The sequence below is a fragment of the Plecotus auritus genome (assembly GCF_963455305.1).
Source record: "Plecotus auritus genome assembly, chromosome: 4".
In the NCBI taxonomy this organism is placed as follows: Eukaryota; Metazoa; Chordata; class Mammalia; order Chiroptera; family Vespertilionidae; genus Plecotus; species Plecotus auritus.
The window spans coordinates 164,336,430-164,357,303 of NC_137775.1; the positions used below are offsets into that span (position 1 = coordinate 164,336,430).

General features: G+C 39.5%; 1 protein-coding gene across 8 annotated transcripts in view; it reads right to left on the minus strand.

The window, feature by feature from the left end:
• Positions 1-20,874, minus strand: part of HEPACAM2 (HEPACAM family member 2) — a gene marked incomplete at both ends in the record, with an annotated part of 50,800 nt that overhangs the window by 21,310 nt on the left and 8,616 nt on the right. For 6 of the 8 annotated variants that reach the window (XM_080667032.1, XM_080667031.1, XM_080667033.1 and 3 more), the window contains 3 exons: positions 952-1,248; positions 10,810-11,091; positions 15,097-15,447. In XM_080667032.1, the coding sequence (XP_080523158.1) occupies positions 952-1,248; positions 10,810-11,091; positions 15,097-15,301 (784 nt within the window). Of the gene's footprint in view, positions 1-951; positions 1,249-10,809; positions 11,092-15,096; positions 15,491-20,874 lie in introns of those variants that run through there. The other 2 variants (XM_080667029.1, XM_080667028.1) reach the window with 1 other exon arrangement.

A 20,874-nucleotide genomic window follows, 5' to 3' on the forward strand; every position in this document is an offset into this window, starting at 1 on the left:
AAAGTTGGTGATTGGATGTTGGGCAGGGCAATAAGCAAAAGAGTCTGATATGGCATTTACATTTCTGGCTCAGGTTGGTAAGTAGTAGAGCCATTCACTTATGCATGGAATACAGAAAAAATAGTAATTTGGAGGGAAACAAAATGGTTTAGTTTTGATGTTGGACTTGTATGCTGCCTTTAGTACTTCACACTGAAGATATCTAGAAGGGAACTAGGTATACAGTTTTAGAGCTTTAAAGATGGAGGTTTGGGATGCACCAATGTTTCATGAAACCAGGGGAGTAAATGAAATCATACAAGAGAATAATATCATACTATAGAAAGAGAAGAGGAGGCTCAGAAAGATAGGAATTTGGTAGACATAAATATTTTAAGCAGTGATTCTTAAACTGTGTGTTCCATGAACTTTCTGTAAAATCAGATGATTTCTGGAAATGTCAAATATCACAGACTTAACAAAAGTTTCCAGTACCCCTTTGAGAACTTCCACAGATTTCAGATATTTAAATTATAAAAGAGGAAGGGTAGCCCATGAAAGACAGTGAGAAGGGGAGTCAAATAGTAGGAAAACCAGATTTCCAATTCTTGGAAATTTGTTCTTCTGACCTAATGCAACACTAGATATAAGCCTTTCAAGTTAGTAGCCTGCTTCTATTCCTGTTTGTAAAATCAGGAAAGCAAGAATGCATATTTTGAAATACATAATTTACTGAATTCTCTTTTTCTTATCAGTCCCTCAGAGTTAGCAATTGGATTCCTTCTCCATTCTGTTTTGGGTTTTCTTTCTTTGACTCATAGAAGCATGGCTTCATTAACTCAGGAAAGAGAGTTTCTTAGAGTATACCAACAACCCCACGTGGTTTCCCTTCCACGTAATTATCAAATAGTAGAGTAAGGCCAGCCTGTGTTTGTGTTTCACTGGGATCCTGGCCTTTGATGTCACACTTACCTACAGAAGTGATGATGACTGTGAAATGAGTTTCATCTTGCCTTCCAGTTACGTTGTTGTAAGCACAGCACACATAGTCAGTTGTCTTCTGGGCTATTTCCTCGGATGCAACTTCCAAGAGAGGCCCATGCTTAATGACATATGTTGTATTGTCAGTCCTTTGGATCCAGGAGTAGGTATTGGGAGGATAAGAATCAGCAGAGCAATCAAACAAGATGGCTTCTCCAATGTCAACAGTAAACACTTCCCCTACTTTTAGTCCTTTATCAGAATTAACTCGAAGTCCATAAGGTCCATCTGCATTAGTTTAAAAAAAAAAAGTAACATAAATAATCATGACATAGTTTACAAGTTTGGGAGAGCTTAGCAAGCATCATTTTCTTTTCTATGAAAGTCTTCAAGATAAACTTGGGCAATAGGTCCTCGTTTAGATTCCCAATAAAAGGTAAGGACCTAAAATGTTTTATTCTGATATCCATGGAAATAATAATTATTTGAGATGTGATTGACCTTATTTGAAATAGTGAAAGCCTTGAAACTTGGTATATTACAAATTTACAGACACTGTTGTCATAATCATGGTGCTAAGCTTTTGAGCAACATATTGATAAATATGCAATCTTGATAGACAAATCCAATCTTTCTGAAACAGTAATTGCATTAGAAAGCAATTTAAAAATTGATTATAGCCACTATTTTATCTTTGACAGTCATATTTTGAGTATTATATGTGTTTTTTTCTCAGTGCTAGGATATGTTATGCAAATATTTATAAAACACAGGTACATAGTTTCGCATGGAACATAAATTTGTGCAAGTAGATATAAGGGGTGTTCTATATGTGCATATTTTCATGACATTTTAACAGTTAACAAATTTTAAAAATACATTTTTTTTGCTAATTCTCATCAGAGGATATTTTTTCCCCATTGATTTTTTTAGAGAATGGAAGGGAGGAAGCGGAGAGAGAAAGAGAGAAACATGGATGTGAGAGAGACACATTGATTGGTTGCCTCCTGAATGCAGACCAAACCTGCAACCCAAGTACATGCACTTGACTGGGAATTGAACCTGCCACTCTTTGGTGCATGGGCTGACACTCTAACCACTGAGCAACGTGGACCAGGGCTAAAAATACATCTTCATTAACAAATATTCATTGATCATCAATAAACTACTTAATTATGGATAGGCTATGGTGTTTTTTCCTCACACTACAATATTCCTATAGCATTTTGCTATTTCTGTGGCATCAGATTGCCTACAGATGGAGACACATTTCCAATTGCTTTCTTCAGAGAATAAAGAGAGAGATTAAAAAAATATTCCCACCCTAGCCAGTTTGGCTCAGTGGATAGAGTGTTGGCTTGTGGACTGAAGGGTCCCAGATTTGATTCTGGTCAAGGGCTCGATCCCTAGTAGGGGGTGTGCAGGAGGCAGCCAATCAATGATTCTCATAATTGATGTTTCTATCTCTCTCTTTTTCTCCCTTCCTCTCTGAAATCAATAAAAATATATTAAAAATATATTCCCTAGCTGGATAGGTTTTTATCATTCAATCTAAATCCTGGCTTATGTTCCAAAAACTTCAAAGTTCATGCATGATGGTGCTCATTTTTCAGTTGATCATAACCAACATTTACTGGATATTTGCCATCTGAAGGCACTTTACTTATGTAGATAACCACATTTAATATTTAAAGCAGTAACATAAAGTAGATTATTATTCTCCTTATAAGATGAAGAGATAATGTAAAAATTAATTTTGCCTTACATACCTATTACATAGTATAGCTAGGACTCTAAAATACATGTATTTAATCTTTCATATTACCACTCTAAAAATGCAAGTGATATAACTTTCACAATAGTTTTTTTTGTCTAATTATAGTATTAGTTCTACAATAAATTACTATCGAGTTAGATATTCTGTACTCAGCTAATCAAGTAATCAATCAACAAATCCTTGTTTGAGAGATACTAGGTGTTAGATAACATCCTATCTAATAAAAGAGTAATATGCAAATTGACCATGTACCTCTGCTACACCCACAAGCCACGCCCACCAGCCAATCAAGAGCAAGTATGCAAATTAACCCAACCAAGATGGCTGCGGCCACAGGGAGAGCAGGAGGCTTGGGTTTCCCCGGCAATGGAGGAAGCCAAGCTTTCTGCACACCCTGGTCTGCCTTGGCCTCTGCTTAAGGCTACAAAGTTTCAATTATAAAAGATAAATAAATCCCAACAAAAATGGCTGTGGCCACAGAGCGAGCAGGAGGCTTGGCTCCACTCAAGGCTACAAAGTTTCAATTATAGAAGATAAATAAATCCCAGATACCAGGGCCTCTGCTTGGGTCGCGAGGGGGCGTGGCCAGCCTGCAAACCACCACAGGCCCCTCACCCAGGCTGCCCCACACCCCAAGGGAACCCCCACCCTGATCCAGGACACCCTTCAGGGCAAACCAGCTGGCCCCCACCCGTGCACCAGGCCTCTATCCTATCTAATCCTCCTATCTAATAAAAAAAATAATATGCAAATTGACGGTCACTCCAACACACAATATGGCTGCCCCCATATGGTCAAAGATGACTGACCCCATGTGGACACAAGATGGCCACCATAAAATGGCCAGCAGGGGAGGGAATTTGGGGGTGACCGGGCCTGCAGGGAAGGGCAGTTGGGGGGGACCCAGGCCTGCAGGGGAGAGCAGTTGGGGGGAACCAGGCCTGCAGGGGAGGTCAGTTAGGGGTGACCAGGCCTGCAGGGGAGGGCAGTTAGGGACAAACAGGCTGGCAGGGGAGCAGTTAGGCATCAATCAGGTTGGCAGGGGAGTGGTTAGGGGGTGATCAGGCTGGCAGGCAGAAGTGGTTAGGGGCAATCAGGAAGGCAGGCAGGTGAGCAGTTGGGAGCTAGGAGTCCTGGATTGTGAGAGGGATGTCCCAGATTGGAGAGGGTGCAGGCTGGGCTGAGGGACACCCCCCACTCAATGCACAAATTTCATGCACCGGGCCTCTAGTAGTATATAAGAGATAAAAAATGTGTTAAGACATAGTTCCTACTCTCAAAAAATTTGTAAGCTGGGTAAGTCTGTGGATGGTTTGCTCAATAATAACCTAATCTTAATGGTTACGATTTTTTTAAAAAAGAACTAGCTATTTGATCTCTCATTATGTGAAATAATTTAAGACTAGACAGTAGGATAGAAAGGTAGACTAAATCCTGATTTTTTTTCAATGATTAGTTAAGTTTTCTTCAGAAGTAATTTAAACTTTTTGGGTCAAATTTTCCTCACCTTACTATAAAAAGGTTGACTAGATGAATAGTTGTTAAAGTTCTTTTTTTTTTTTTTTTAAGTATATTTTTATTGATTTCAGAGAGGAAGGGGGAGGGGAGAGAGATATAGAAACATCAGTGATGAGATAGAATCATTGATTGGCTGCCTCCCGCATACCCCTCACTGGGGAGTGAGCCCACAACCTGGGCATGTGCCCTTGACCGGTAATAGAACCTGGGACCCTTTAGTCCGCAGGCCAATGCTTTGTCCACTGAGCCAAACCAGCTAGGGCTGTTAAAGTTCTTTTTACCTTTGAAACATTATGATTCATGCTGTATTAAAGCTATTTTGCATACTGGCAAGCCAGTCTCAAATTTTCAGATAGCCAAAATAGTTCTCTATTATATCAGCATTTTCTAACCAACCTACCATTGGGAAAACAAATTTCCCAAGATGTAACAGACGCGGAAGATGCAAACAATGAATTATATTTACTTAGGGAACATACACTTTACACATATTTGCTTCCTAAAGACACACAGACATCTGAAAGAAACCTGTAGATTAATGTGTATATATGAGATGATCCTGCTTTCAGAAAGCAAACATTAAAGTTTGAAGTAACCAGGAGCTGGACATGGAGCATTAAAGTGAAGAGAAATGAATGTCCCTTTCCTGTGACTGCTTTAGAACCCTGTAACACTGTCCCCTCATTTCAGTGCAGCGGCAGGGGCCCTTCAAGTTGTCATCACAGATAGAACATTAGGGAAGCCAAGGCCACCACCCGGTGGGCGCTGGTTGTGGTTCACATAGCAGAAAACCAGTGGGAGGCAACCACTGAGACTTGGAACAACGAGGGACCCAAGTCTGTACACAAAACTGAAAGTCTGAGAGCAGAGCAAGGTAGATAAAGAAGAGAAGTGTGGTCTTAAAAATACAGCCATTCAGTTTAAGCCACTGCCTTCCCACTGGTTTTCAGGGTTTCTAGATGGTGACTATAAAAACAAATGGCCTGATTATTAACACACATGAAAATTAGGGATATTTCATTCAAAGTGTGCTGACATTAAAGTTGTTTTTTTTTGTGTTTTTTTTTTAATCTTAAATTGGAATTGCCTTAGGACCTTGCAACATAATGGAATATTCTCCAAAATAGTAATTCTTCCATTTTGGAGAATGGGTTTGATTTGCAGAGAAAGCCCATAGTCATTTAGAGAGAAGTCTGGTGAATAAGATTGATTATCTAATTTAATAACATCACTCTAGTTTAGAACATGATTTTAAATAAAGGAATCTGATTATCTTACCTTTTTTTTTCAACACTCATATTTATTTTGATTTTGCTACTTCCCCTTTCTTGGGTTTCATTGATTGGCATAATCTTTTGTCCTCTAGCTGTCTTAATTATATGTTATCTGGCTCTTCATAACCTCAAAAACCCCAAATTCCCTACCTCCCTGCCACCCCAAGCATTTCCTACAGTTCTTAGAACCTAAAACCAGAAGCATTTTGGTTGCTTGCTTCTGATATTATTTGTTAAAATGTAACCTATTAAATTGATTATATAAAAAATACATGTTCATTGAAGAAAATCCTAATATTCAGAGAAGCACAAAGATGAAAACTTATTTGTAATTTCACCACTCACAGAACGAATATCCATATTTCACTGTATGATCTTCTAGTCTTCTTTCCTCCCTCCCTCCCATATAGATCTTACCCATTTCTCTTTCACTCTCTACACACTGCTTATAATCAACCTATTTTCTTCTTAATGAACTATGATGTTATTTCTTTTTTCATTATCACTTCAGGCTGACCATCCCTTTACTTTGAGGTGCAACCTAGTACATTATTCATGGGAATGAGCAATCCAATGAAAGACATCTGGAGTGATTCAACCAATATTCGACCAGTGCAGCCTCTGACATTGGAAGATGAAAGCAGAAAGATAATTCTGTTTTGACTTTGGATTGCAGTTCAATTCCCTGCCTTTGGCAGAGAACTCCCAATAGAAATGAACCCTTTGCCTCAGGAAGGGCTGTTTACTAAATGACTTGTAAAATCACATATCATCTGTTCTCTTTAACAATTTATGGCTGGGTGGCAACAGTACCTAAGTTTTCATCATGATGCTGCTTGCCACCCTGCTTGGGAGCAGATGGTAAGTATTTACTGTGAATGACCTTTTTTTTTCCCTTTAATTTTTATCACTTAGAGTACTTCCCTGCAGTGGTGCCATATGCTACACACAAAATGCAGTGGTTACTGGGTTATTGTTTACAAGAGCTGGAAGGCATATACATTTCATGAACTGCAAGTAGATATTTGTCTGAATTATTGGCTTGACATTGTATTCTACCAAGATCAATACCAGATTATGACATCATATCCTCATAAATATATGGTCAATCTTGATAGATTTTGTTACACTTTTTTTTCTGCCAGAATAAAAAATAATTCCTGCTTTCATGAAAGAAGCTGTCATAGAAACAGTTCCTTAAGAAAACAGATTAGGTGATTCATGCTGAAATTCTACATTGTGGTGTGAACTTCTATGGGGGAATATTGGAATCTGACATTTACTAGATTATTGAGGAACTCTGCTAAGGTCAGGAAAACAACAACGAAGGGCGCAAGCACTTTAAGAAGCTGTTATCTTGTAATGGGAATTTAGTCTCTCTACAGCTTCATTAAGTAACACTAGAATCTGAGAGGGATATGAAGAAAGATAATCTGTTCCATTCTAGTCAAATTCAAGAAACTTTGATTGAGTTCTTAATCTGTGGCAAGTATTTCCCTAGGGGTACAAAGTTGAGTAATGTCTGGGTATGGAGCACTGATGAGGGTAAGAGACTCAGGAAAATATAATTCAATGAGTACCAGAGGGCAGACGTGCGCAGGAGCACAGCGAACCTCCTGGCCGCATAGAAGAAGTGAGACAGAGTGGGGGCAGGTGAGCCTTTCTAGAGAAGATGTGAAGGAAGAGGATGTAACCAGGAGCACGTAAGCAGGTGAAGAAAGAGAAGGAGGTACAACATCAACTAAGGCATGTTTCCCAGTTTGCATGGAATGATAAAGATTGCAGACATGGTGATGCCACATCAACAGAAAGGATAAATGACAAATCTTCAGATTATATATTTTATTTAATTCTTATAACCCCAAACCAAGAAAAGAAAACAACAACAATAAAATAGGGCTAAAGAGTGATAGCAAGAAAAATTAATAAAGTAACAACTCTGGGTAGTGTTTTCATATTCTATGCATGTATCTATGAGTAATAATTGCTTAGAATAAACAAAACATGATAATTTGATTTTTTAATCAAAATATGAGAGAATGAATAAATGAATGAGTGAATAAATGAATGAATATCATTAAGTGGTGTTGACTAAGTGAAGACTTTCGCATTTGAATGAGAAAATACTAAAGAAAATTAATTATAATAATACTATATTTACAATTACCTCTAATAAGAGTAAAAAATCTTAAATAATGCAGGTATTCATCTTTACAATGTATAAATAGAACCTACATTTGTACATTTTCTCAATGTTCTTTCTACTGTCATTAGTCTATACTCAGAACAGACATTTCTCTGTGAAATGTCCATAGATTACATCTAAAAGAATGTGAAGAAAGTTCAGTCTGTAAAAGAACATATATTTGAAAATATGACTTTACTGTATTCAAATTGGGATATGTTAATTCTTTCAAATAACACAGGAAAGGGAAGAAGGTATAGCATTTAAAGTATAATATTTAACATTTACAGGTATAATTGTGGGTTTTCTCCCCATTTTTATACTTTGCACACTGTGTATCAGCATATTCTGTGATCATAATGTGATTGGAGCATAAACTTGAACATGTTGAAAGAAAAATCTTATTTTCCCTTTTCCAGATTAAAATAAACAATATAGCAAAATAAAAGTGTAAAATACAAATGATACCTTCATGTGCCTAAGTATTTACGCAGTTTCTTCCAGGAATATTTTATTTAACTTTGTGGCCAGAGTTTAAAGATAGACATATAAATGGAGAGATAAATGTAAGAAAGAATTAATGTAAAGAAAATATTTTCATATAGAAAAATGAAGTATGTTAATTGAAAATATGGTTATGTTTAGGGAAGAAAAAATTTCTCCTAAAGGTATTCTTTCGGTTTTCTCTTTGCAGGTGTCTTCTAAATTACCCAGGCTTTCCATAACTTCTTGCTGCCATGTTGCCAATTATGTCGGCATAATTCTGTCTCAAAGGGAAAAAAAGAGCTAACATTATTGAGTTCTTCCTATGTGCCTCTTGCTGACTTCTTTATACATAAAATTTCACTTAATCCTCCATCTCTCTTACATTGGGGAGAGTGTAGATAAGGAGATGAGGAAACAGATGCACAGAAAGGGACAGAACCAGGTCTTTAACCCACGCAGTCTGAATTCACAGCTGAGGCCCAAAACCACTGTGCTATTCACTGACTCTTCAAGTGACGTGACGTTAATTAGAGCCTGTGATCAAAACAAATCATGATCAGGTTTCCCATGGTTAACAGGGAATGCTCCAACAGGATCTCACTTCCTGTTGTCTGTCACTACACTGAATGATGATGGTTCTTTGGGATTAATATTCAGTAGATAAAATCTGGTTGGTTTAATATCTTGTTTTGCATTTTGTACCTTTTCTATGTGAATGTAAACCATTTAGACAAAACCATAAAGACTAATGTAAGGATGTGTCTACATAGCCCTGGATTTGATTCAGTTTGCTCACATTCCTTACATCTGTTTAAGTAACTTAAAGCTTAGGTCTGTACTACTTGGAGTTGAATGGAAGTTTTAATGCATATCAGAATAGCCTTATTCAGTCAAGAATGTGACCACAGCCCTGGCTGGTTTGGCTCAGTGGATAGAGCGTTGGCCTGCGGACCAAAGGATCCCAGGTTCGATTCCGGTCAAAGGCGCATGCCTGGGGTTGCGGGCTCGATCCCCAGTGGGGGGCGTGCAGGAGGCAGCCAATCAATGTTTCTATCTCTCTCTCCCTTCCTCTCTGAAATCAATAAAAATATATTTAAAAAAAAAGAATGTGACCACATAGTAAATAGACAGTACCAAATAAATAGATGGTACCAAATTTTTCACTCCAATTCAATGCTAGTTGTACATATTATAGTCATAGTTTATATTTCCTCTATGAATCTATTTCTCAGCACACAGAGTTTTTTCACAATGTTACAAGAATATAAGTTTATATAAAACTAAAAATAAAGCTAAAAGTTCAGCTATACAGTAAAAATAGTACCACTGTTATTGATATTAACACAACTAATGATTGAAACAAATCTTATATAATTTGCTTGCAGTGAGTGGTGTTTTGGTATTTCTCTGTGAAAAGCTGTAATTTCTGTCTTTGGCACTCTTTAATGATAAAATTTCTTCTGTTTCTGATAGAACTCAATGAATTCTGAGTTTACCAGGCTTAATTCTACCCTTAGGGTTCAACCAGCTGAACCCTCCATCCTTGGGCCACAGGGGTGAGAAGTCTTCCTCTGCCATGGCTCACTGTTCCTGTTCACACTGCTGTATAGCTGTGCTCTGAGCTACATGGTATCTGATAAGAAGACTTCCCAGTGGGATAGGCCATTGGTTCTCAACTAGGGGAGATTTTTGCCCCCTCTCCCACTCCAGGGAACATATTGCAATGTCCAGAGATATTTTTAGTTGTCACAAATGAGGGGTGTTGCTACTGGTATGTAGTGGGTAGAAGTCATGGATGCTGTTAAACATCCTATAAACATCCCATAGCAATGAAGTTGTTCAGCCCAAAATGTCACTAGGGTGGAGGTTAAGAAACTCTGTGCAAAGCTAACATTACAATGTGATATTAAAAATGCTAGAGGTGGTGCTCTGGAGTAGAGAGGACTGGGTTTAAAATATAATAAAGAGAGGAATCGTGTTTGGGTTGGTGCTGATGTTATGACATGAACTGAAGATTTTGATTAACTTAACTATGTACATGAGATTAAACAACAACAGAAACAAAAAGAACCAAAGAAAATTGAAATCTGAAATAAGTGCTATTCCCTGGGAAACTCAATACCTTACTGAGGAGTAACTGTCTTCCCTGACTATGATCCTTCCTATACCCTGACTCTAAACATGGAGCTGAGAGAATGGGGGAGGGAAGAGAACAGCCTGGACACATTATTTTTCCCTTTGGTCAGTTACAGAGCACATCTCTCTTCTAGTTTAAGATGACCAACTTATCCTCCTTGGGGAGGAATAACTTAGTGTCTTCTGCCTGGTTCTGGGTTCTTTAAATTGAGGTTCCTATTTTCCACTGGAAATAAGGTCACACAATGCACTAAGTCACAAAATGTATCCTGAAAGGCCCTTGGCCAAGATCTCAACTTGAACTTCAAGAAATAGGGTTATTCAAGCAAATATATTTCATGATAAGACAGTGCTTAGGAAGTGTGATTATAGCTGCACTATAAAAACCAAATGGCATTTGGTATGGATAGTCTCTGTGACTACCCTTGTGAGAACTTCCCAGAAGAAAAGTCATGATTTTTTTTTTAACTTACAATATATGGTGGGCATAATGATGTCACTTTCCATCTCACTGACAGGATTCTTCACCAGGCAACTGTAATTCCCAATGTCTTCTTTGGTCACTGGAGCAATATGAAGAATGTTGCTTTGGGGAGAAAAGGAGTTGGAGCTGGTATGGACAGGTCTCCCATTTTTTAGCCACTGGTAAGCCAGCCGGGTACCTTCTTCTACCAGGCATGTCAGTGTCATGTTCCCTACATACTCCACAGCCCCAAAGGCAGGCTGAATCTGTACCATGGGTTTTGTGACAGGGTCTGCAATATCAAGAGAGATAGAAATGATTTTTACCACCATGACATTTTAATAAAAATCTATGAAGTCTCTCACATATTAAATCTCTGGGAAATTATTCTACAGTTTTACACTTGGTAAATGTAAAACAGTTGAAGCAATAATTAAAGAAGAGATTAAAAATGCAAAACAATAATAAATATAAAAGTATAATTCATAGCAGATAAATAATCACATTCTGGAACTTACTCTTCAAGGATTTTCTGATGAAAACCTTTATAGCTAATGGAAGTTAGTGGTGAAGAACATCAGGGGCCCTCTTTCCTGTTTTGTGCTTGCTGACAATATGAAGATAGACTCTCACAGACAAAATTAACATCCTTAATCCCCTCTCTTGATTTGCCCTAAATCCCAAGGGCAGCTGGTGGGATGGATGTGGTGAATCCAAATTTCTACTATTTGCAAAATATAAAGCTCATATATATTATACTTGTGGGGAATTGAGGGAAAGTTTTAGAAAATCATACATGTACCCATTACTTTTCCTTTTATGTAAGCAAACTAATTATATGTTTTAGTTGCTGTGCATTTGTTTTTGCAACATTACATTTGTCACTTTACCAAACCAGCGCCTACACTTCAAAACTGACTCAATCTGAAAATAGGATACTGGGATTATATCAAACTAGAGGCCTGGTGCATGAAAATTCATGCACTGGAGGTGGGGGTCCTTCAGCCCGGCTTGCCCCCTCTCACAGTCAGGGAGCCCTCAGGGCTCCATCACACCTCTGCTGCTGCCACTGCCGCCTGGCCCTAGTTACCTGAGCCTTGGGCGGCCCTGGGCGGCTGGGAAGCTGCCATCGAGGCTTGCCTGCGCCTTGGGACAGCCCTGGGCAGCTGGGGGGCTGAGGGCGGATCTGGCCACACCATACGCCTGCCGCCCCTCCCCCTACCCCCCCCACTCCCCCGCCGGCTGGGTTGAAAGGACTGTGGGACTCCAGTGGCAGAGGGCAGGTCTGGCCGCACCGCGCGCCTGCCACCCCCGCAGTGGGGCTAAAAGTACTGGGGGACTCCAGCGGGGCTGAGGGGACTGGGCGCCGCCATCTTGTGGCTATGGGACTGCCATCTTTGTGATGGCGTGACAGTCAATTTGCACATTCCCTCTTTATTAGATAGGATTAGGGATATAAAAGACAAAACCAGTAGAGATTCCTATTGGAACTTTGAGATATAGGAAACCAGTTTTATGTCATGAGCCCAATACATTGTAGTAATGTGATATCTGTCAAATGAGTAAATTTCTAAGAATGAGTATACATTTCTTTTAAAAATATATATATATTTTGATTGATTTCAGAAAGGAAGGGGGGAGGGAGGGAGGGAAGGAGGGAGAGAGAGAGAGAGAGAGAGAGAGAGAGAGAGAGAGAAACACCAATGATGAGGGAGAATCATTGATCTGCTGCCTCCTGCATGCCCCTCAAGAGCGATTGAGCTCACAACCTGGGCATGTGCCCTGATCAGGGATCGAATGGCGACCTCCTGGTTCATAGGCTGATGCTCAACCACTGAGCCACACCAGCTGGGCTGAATGAGTATATATTTCTTCTCTTAGTTTTAGCTCTAAAATTGTTGGATAAGGGTGGAAATTACATCAATATCTACAATCATTTTTAGCAACCTTCATTAATTTTTGAGGTGCTTGACTTGGTTTGATAAAGGATGGTGACTAGCCCAGAGTTACATAGCAGTCAGTGGCAAAATGAAGAGGGCTTTAAATCTGACAGTATTTCTCTGCAGAATTTTGGAGAGATATTGGTTTAATAATCTCCTGTGTATGACTATAGGACACAGAGAGAGTGAGATGATATAGAAGTGACAGATGATTGGCTCCAATATTAAGATTTCAATTTCCTATCAAGCTTTTAACCCAGTTGATGTATCTTAAGTAAATCTGCCTCGACTCATACAATTTCCTACACTGGAAAATGTTTATTATGGAACAAACAGACCCAAGCCTTCAGGCCAGAGGAGATAGGAAAATATTGAAGATAAGGGAAGGGGAGTTGAAAGGGCAACTGAGGAGTTCCGTAGTCTCCAGCCTTTCTCAAGATGGGTGAGACAAACTGGCTTGTCTCTTTAATTTAATCCTTCATCTTTTCTGGCAAGAACAAAGGATTTGGAATAGCTTTGTTTGCATTATTATGATTAGAAAAGAAAAATTAGTTGTGTACACTTATTACATTAAAAAGTGCATGTTTCATATATGTCTGTGTGTGGAAATATACATGGTATGAGATAAGTCAAATAGATAACATGTCAAAGATCTCATATGGAGAGAATCAATCATTAGAATAGACATTAGTATTGTAATCACATATTTGCCTAAAATAGTGTAACTCACATGTGGAAGTCTCCTGAGAATACTTTTTGCATAGGCCCCTAAACCCTTATTAAGGCTTTTTGGTTGCATTTCTCTAAATAGATCCAATTTTACTATACATTAACAAGTAATGTTCTACTACAAGTTTTGGGGATAGAAAGGATATTACACAGGAGAATTTCATGAAAAATTCCCTTTAGATTTTTCTCCTTTTTCTTCCCCAAATTTACTCTCTAGGCATCTGCTTCCACAACCCGAGTATTTGCTGCCCTGCAAATTTGATCTCATCTCCACGCATTTACTCCACAAATATACACTGAGTATCTACTAATGGCCAGCAACAGGTTTAGGCACTGAGGACAAAGCAGAAAATAATACAAAGTCCCTGCTCCCATGGACTTTATATTCTATGAGAGGAAGATAAACACTAAATAAGTAAAAATATATAATAGGTTGAGTGGAAATAAGTGCCTTGAAAGGAACTCAAGATCTCTCCCCGCCCACCCCCCCCCCCCCACCCTCCCGCTCTCCTGTCTTGGCTGAGACCTAAAGGAAATAGGAGAGAGAATCATACTATTATCTAGGAGAAAAGCAATCTAGGTCGAGAGAACAGCAAGTACAAAGGTCCTGTTCTAGGGAGAACAAATTGACCAGAGTAGCCACAGCGGACTGTGGGAAAGTGAGTTAGGAAATGGAGTCACATAGCTATTGGCTATGTTGGGGAGATCATGGTGGATCTTGTAGGCCATTGTTACTACTTCAGTTTTTATTCTGAGTGAGATAGAAGGCCATGGGAGGATTTTAGGCTACAGGATGCAGGAGCAGAAAGAGGGAGGCTAGGTATCAGGCTATTAGGATAGTCTAGGCAGAGCTGATGGTGGGGAGGAGTGGGGCAGTAGTGGGGGTCGTGAGAAGTGATGGAAATCTCTGTGTATTTTGAAGGTGAAGCTGACAGGATTCACTCATGGGCTGAATGTGGGACATGAGAAAAAGGGGGGTGGGCAATGATAATGGCAAGGTTTTGCCCTAAGCAGTTGATGGAATGGAGTTGGTACTTTGAAAATTTAGGAGAAATACTGTCAAAAAATGGGTTTATAGGGGAAAATGAGAACTTGGTCTTTGGGCATAGTACAGTTAAGGTATGCCATTTAAATACCTCAATAAGGAAAATAACTGTCTGAACGTTAGCTGACCCCACTCTCCCTCAGAGACATTTCCCACAACTTCCATTGTTTCTTCAGTCTGGGCCTTGAACAGGTCTCACCCTCCCCCACCCAGTGTGTCAAAATAAAAACCTCCATGTGACAAAATTAGAGATCTTCCCAGGGTGCATTCCGCACTGAGAAAATAAATTTTCTCCATCTCATTACTTTACACTTGATAGTTTCCAGGCACACCAAAAAGTTCTACTTATTGCTTGATTACCTTTTTCTGGGCACTGAATAGCCTCCACATTCCTCTCTCATTTAATCCTTAGAAAACCTCATGAGGTAGATAATGCAATTCATGCTGTGAGACACGGAGGCTTTGTGGGTTAATTAATTAGCCCCAAATTGGAGAGCCAGTACCTAAAGCCCGGGTAGTCTAATCTGAGTCATGGCTAACTGCCATGCTGCCCAGCTGCCCATAGCATTTATAGTGGACTCACCATCAACAGTGACTTGTATCTTCTGACTAGCTGAGAGAGTTCCATTTCCTTGAATGTTGACCTTCACAATGTAATTGCCTTCATCGGTGAACTGCAGTGGGTTGATGAGCAGAGATGCATTGGGTGGCATCATGGTGAACTTGTGTTGGTATTCCAAGTCGGGAACCACAGACTTGTTCACAGAGCCCAGTAAGTATTTGGGCATCGTGTGGTGTCTCTCAAACAGCCATATGATCTGAATGTCTGATGCCGGGGTGTGGAATCCATAGTGCACAGGCAGGTAGAGGGCCTGACCCCTGATACCGTGGACGGTGTATGATGGCACCACCACCTTCAGCCCCGAGCAAGTGCCTGTAACAAAGAAAAGGAAAGCAGTAAAGACTCCGAGCCACATTTCACAATCTAAAGAGGCAGTGCAGAGAGAACCAGATTAGATGATAATTTCTTTCAAAGAAGAGCAGCTTCTGGCCACTGACCATTCTGGTACCGGTTTCCTGGAGAGGTAAATATTTGTCTCTGAAACCTTCTGCATTTGAAAAACTCCACCCAAAGACTGTGTTGATTACATGACTTCTTTAAAGAAAAGCAGAAGTTATTATCTATGACTGTTAAAGAATAGTGGGAAAAGGAGAACTGGGTAAGATTATTAGTTCTAAAGTCCATGAAACTTTTAAAATTTTTAAAATTGTGACTATATTAATATCTGAGTCATATATCCTAATCAAACTATGTGATTCGAGAAACTACTTCCTCCCAAAAATCTTCCTCCAAAGTCTTCTAAAATGGCTTCGTAGTCCATTATTGGAAGTTTTTCCTTTTAGCCAAAGCCTTGCCAGATGCAAATACCCCAAGGAGAGTGACATTAAATCATTATCAGTCATGATCAAATATTCTTGCCCAGAGGCAGGAATCTGGCTGGTGTGTTTGAGAAACAGCAAGAGGCAGGCATAGATGGAGCACAGAGGAGGAGGAGGAGCTTGTGGTAAGACATGAGGTCAGTAAGGTATCGAGGCCAGATCAGGCCAAGTCTTAGGGTCATGGAAAACACTGAGGCAATTATTCTCTGAGATAGGGATGCAACTAGAATGTTGTGAGCAGAGAGAGATATGATCCTTTTGTTTATTTTTGTTTGTTTTTTGGGTGTATTTTAGCTGCTGTGAGGACAGGTGTGGGCAAGAGAAGGAGTAGGAGACCACTTAGGAGGTAACTACAGTAAAGTAGGCAAGAGATGATTGTGCTACAGACCAGGATGACAGTAAAAGATACTGTGCTAAAAGGCTGGTGGTGCTAATTTGATGACACATTGGGGGTGGGACATAAGAAACCAAGAAGAGTAAAGAATGACTCCAAGGTTGTTGACCTGATCAATTGGAAGAGTGGAGTTGTTTATTTATTTTTTTTTTTTAAATATTTTATTGATATTTTTACAGAGAGGAAGGGAGAGGGATAGAAAGCTAGAAACATCGATGAGAGAGAAACGTCGATCAGCTGCCTCCTGCACACCCTCCACTGGGGATATGCCCGCAGCCAAGGTACATGCCCTTGACCGGAATCGAACCCGGGACCCTTCAGTCCACAGGCCGACGCTCTATCCATTGAGCCAAACCGGTTTTGGCGAGTGGAGTTGTTTATTAATGGACAACTAATAAAGTAATCATGGGAAGACTGTGAGGAGAACAGCTTTTCTAGGGGAAGATCAGGATTCAGTTTTGGACATGTTCATTTTAGAGGCCCATTAGACATCCAAGAGGGAATGCTGAAAGGCTATAACTAGGCATGAGAGGTGGATTAAAGTGGGTTTAAGAGGGAAGGATGGTCCCGGCGGACCTTGGGGGCATGGAGCTCTGCCCAGTGCATAGCTCTGGCTCCCGCCCCTCCTATTTGCCTGGGTTGTTTGGCCCATGTACTTCTATGTCTGCAGGTTTCTTTCTAGTTTTGGGTAGTTAGAGGTTTCCCCACCTTTACCTTGTGTCAGGGTGCACTGTTTTATTTAGCATTTCTATGTATTTGCAATTGAGAAGAGAGTCTTCCTTAGTTTAGGCTACCATGTCGCTGAGGTCTTAATGAAAATCTCTTTGGTTCAAAATCTTCATTTGTAAAAGTAGCAATATGGCACCTATATCATATGAACATTTGAAATAGCGAAGGAGGAATGGAGGAACTTAAATGTGAAGTATTTTGAACAGTAAGAGGAAAAAAAGGAAAGGAAGTTAGAGACAGTGAGTACAGACAACACTTCCGGGGAGCTTTGCTGTGAAGGGGAGCAGAAAAACTTGTCTTCTTCTTTTCTTAGGATGGATGCTGAACAGCATCTTTGTAGCTATTGGAATGATGCACTAGAAAGAGAAATCTTGATGAAGCAGAATACATATGGGTGAAAATGGAATAAAATCTGAGGTGAGAAGAGATGGGAATTTGGGCACAAATAAATATCTTACAATTGCTATTGAAAAGAAAGAGTTTGTCCAGTTGGTGTTAGCTCAGCCAAACACTAAACACTGAGAAAGAAGATTGGCTAGTTGGTTATGAATGGCACCATGCAGGAGAACAGGAAGTTAATGCTCAAAAGCTGGAACTCCCCAATGGCCTATAGGTTACAGATTATACAGGGCAAAAATCACAAGACACTGTGGGTTAGAGGTTCAGGGTCGTATTGGGAGCTGATAAGAAATCATTTCTTCAGATCTTGAGGACAGCTTTGAGGTCTGCTCTGGAATATCTCTGTCTGGTTTTCTAGAAAAGGAGCCAGGGGGTGTTGTCCCACCTTAGAGCTCAGGAAGTGAAACATAATTTAGGTCAAGATATTACATTTAGCTTAACATACTTTGTAACCCTGAGTCAAGACCTAGCCATTGTTTCTGGCTGCCTCGGGCGGGTAGTGACTTGTAAGGGAAAGGGTTAAGGTTTACAGGGCATCCTTTGAAGAAACTGCATAGTGTTGGGCTACCTATTAACTCAAAATTATACATTAAATCAGGTTTCACAATTTCAATTTCATCATATACACAATGTCTATCTTCTTTGATTGCTTCCCCTTTTCATCCCTACTAGGAAGTGGATCTTAAAGCTTTCTCTGAGTCTTGTTATGAAAAGCCATCAATATTAGGCAGGGAAGGTATAAAGGTCAGTTATACAGTGAGTTCTTTGGAGAAAGTGAACGATGTAGGCCTGCTCCTAGGAGGTATCAAGTTCTACCGACAGTAAATTTCTCTCTTCCCATCCCAGGGCAAAGATTCCCATGGTTTTGGTCTTTGGCTAGCTAGTAGCAGAAAGTAAGACCCTGGGGCCCGCAGGGAAGTTACAGCAAAGAACTCAGGAGGAGAAAGAGGAAGATCAGAGGAGGTTAGAGGGAGAAGGAACTCCTAGATGCTCAATTGAAACTGACTATAGGGACTGAAAGTTAGGTGACTCTATGGGAAAAATAAACAAGTGTCTTACAGTCTCCTTGGGCTCTGTGTATATTTGTGGTTGACTTGTAAATTTTTTTTTTCTCATAATGAGCTGTACCTGCACATTTGTTTTAGTGATTTGGTCCATAACAAAAGGGTTACAAAGGTATGAGGATTTGCTTCTGTTTTCTTTCTGGAAAGTGCAAGAACGTTAAATTTGTAGCTGTTCCCTATTTGAATCATTAGGAAAAAAAGGAACTGGTTGCTGGGAATTTTGAAGAGGAGACAAAATGGACTGCAGGGAAGGAGTAATGGTTTCTGTGAGGAAATCATAAGAGAGGAAAAGGAAAACGAGAGAGTAAATCTAAGACTTGAAACCAGTGATGCCTGAGATACGTGAAGCTGAGGCTGACAGAGGAACAAGGCTCTTGAAGTCAATGTCCCCCAGGCATTTGGATGGGGGACAGTACAGGAAAAAAATTCATTTTGGTGCCCAGCTGGCGTGGCTCAGTGGTTTAGCGTCGACCTTTGAACCAGGAGATCACAGCTTGATTCCCCGTCAGGGCACATTCCCTGGTTGCAGGCTCAATCCCAGTAGGGGGTGTGCAGGAGACAGCCATCAATGATCCTCTCTCATCTTTTATGTTTCTATCTCTCTCTCCCTCTCCCTCTATGAAATCAATAAAAGTATTTTAAAAAATCATCTTGGTATATATGTTATCTGCACAAAACAACATGTGCTTACATGCCTTTCATTGAAATTGGTGATAGGAAGCTCCTGGTAAGCAATAAACAATAAATAAAAACTAGCTTTTTAGTAGCCATTATTGTTAACTTATATAAGATGCAATTCCCACCATTTTTATTGGGTGTTTCTGTCTTCTGTTTTACTGGAGTGCACATAAAAATATTTATGGTTTCATCATTCACTCCTTATCCCACTTAAACTCCCTTATCTTAGACTCCCTTATCCCACTTTCACCATATAGTCTTAAATCCATCACTTGCTAATTGCCTTGATATAAGGGATTTCAGGAACCTATTCTCTAACTTTGGAGAGAGATTACTGTATTTGATACTTTGATAAAGTTAAAAATCCACTGAATGTGAGATCTTAGTAAAAGGACACACACTTGGGATAAAAATGAGGATTTGTCAGTGAAGTGACTTTAATAAATCTTTTTTTTTTATTCTCGACTTCAGTTTTCTCCTGTGCAAAAAGGGGGTAGTATTAGATGAAGCCTAAGGCTTCTCTTACTCTTGTTTATGTTACTGACATTCTGAGGTGCTTTTCTCAGGGTAGCAGTACCCTACATTTGAAGGTGAAGGTCTGTATTTAATTTCTCAGGGGCACAAAGTATTTTGAAGTACTGAGTCTCAGATGTTAGTCCATTTAATACATTGCCAATCCCTGGATATACTTTAATATACAGTGGTGATGCTGTGTTTATTACCAAGGAATCAAGGGGAATGGTGGGGACCCACATCACTGCCTTGAGAATACACTGGGAAAGCTGCGCGGCCACCAACAGAAAACTCAGTAGTTGCCTCTGATAGTGAGCAGTTTGGTTATTGATATGTTGGTCCCTTTAATACATTTCACAGCTCAACCTAGAAACCAGGGTCATGCTGAAATGTAGACCTAGATGGCTTGACTGCAATCTGGCCAATCTGTTCGTGTCATTTGGGGAAGTCACTGACAAAGTCCTTGTTCCCTTTTTTTGAAAAGGATAAGAATTTCTTATCTACTTTGTGTGTGTGTGTGTGTGTGTGTGTGTGTGGTTGAAGCTGGAAACGATTAACTGAAAATGTTTGGGCAACACTTTACAGGCAGCTGGACTAGAACACAAAGGTCGGTGAATTTTGGATTCTGTACCAGAAACTTGAATCTTAAGTATCAAAAGACTGATTAGAGAGTTGGTGACTAGAGTTATGGGAAGCAAATTCTATTTAATAAAATATTAAATATGAATATTGTAGCCCAGGTAAAAATGAAACTACATTAGCAGAAAATAATTTATATGGCATTTATTGTTTATATTAAATGATTTATATGGACAATATTGTTTAAGGAGGGTGGCCTAGTTCTTTGGACCATTTTAGAAACTGCATCACATAATAATACCTTAAATAATATATTGTCATTAATATGTATGCATATATTCTATGCTTATCATATCAAATGATATGAAGTCATGTCATCTGAATTTTTTCCAAGTACATGTATGACAGTGAGAGAAAGCACAGCTGTGACAATAGCTGTTTCCTTAGGTTGCCCACACATTTTTTACCAGATAAATTATATTTAGCAAGTTTTAAGAGTGTTATCAAGGAACAAAATTTTCTTTATTTCAGTTATCTGAAATATTTTAATTTTGCAGGAAAGACA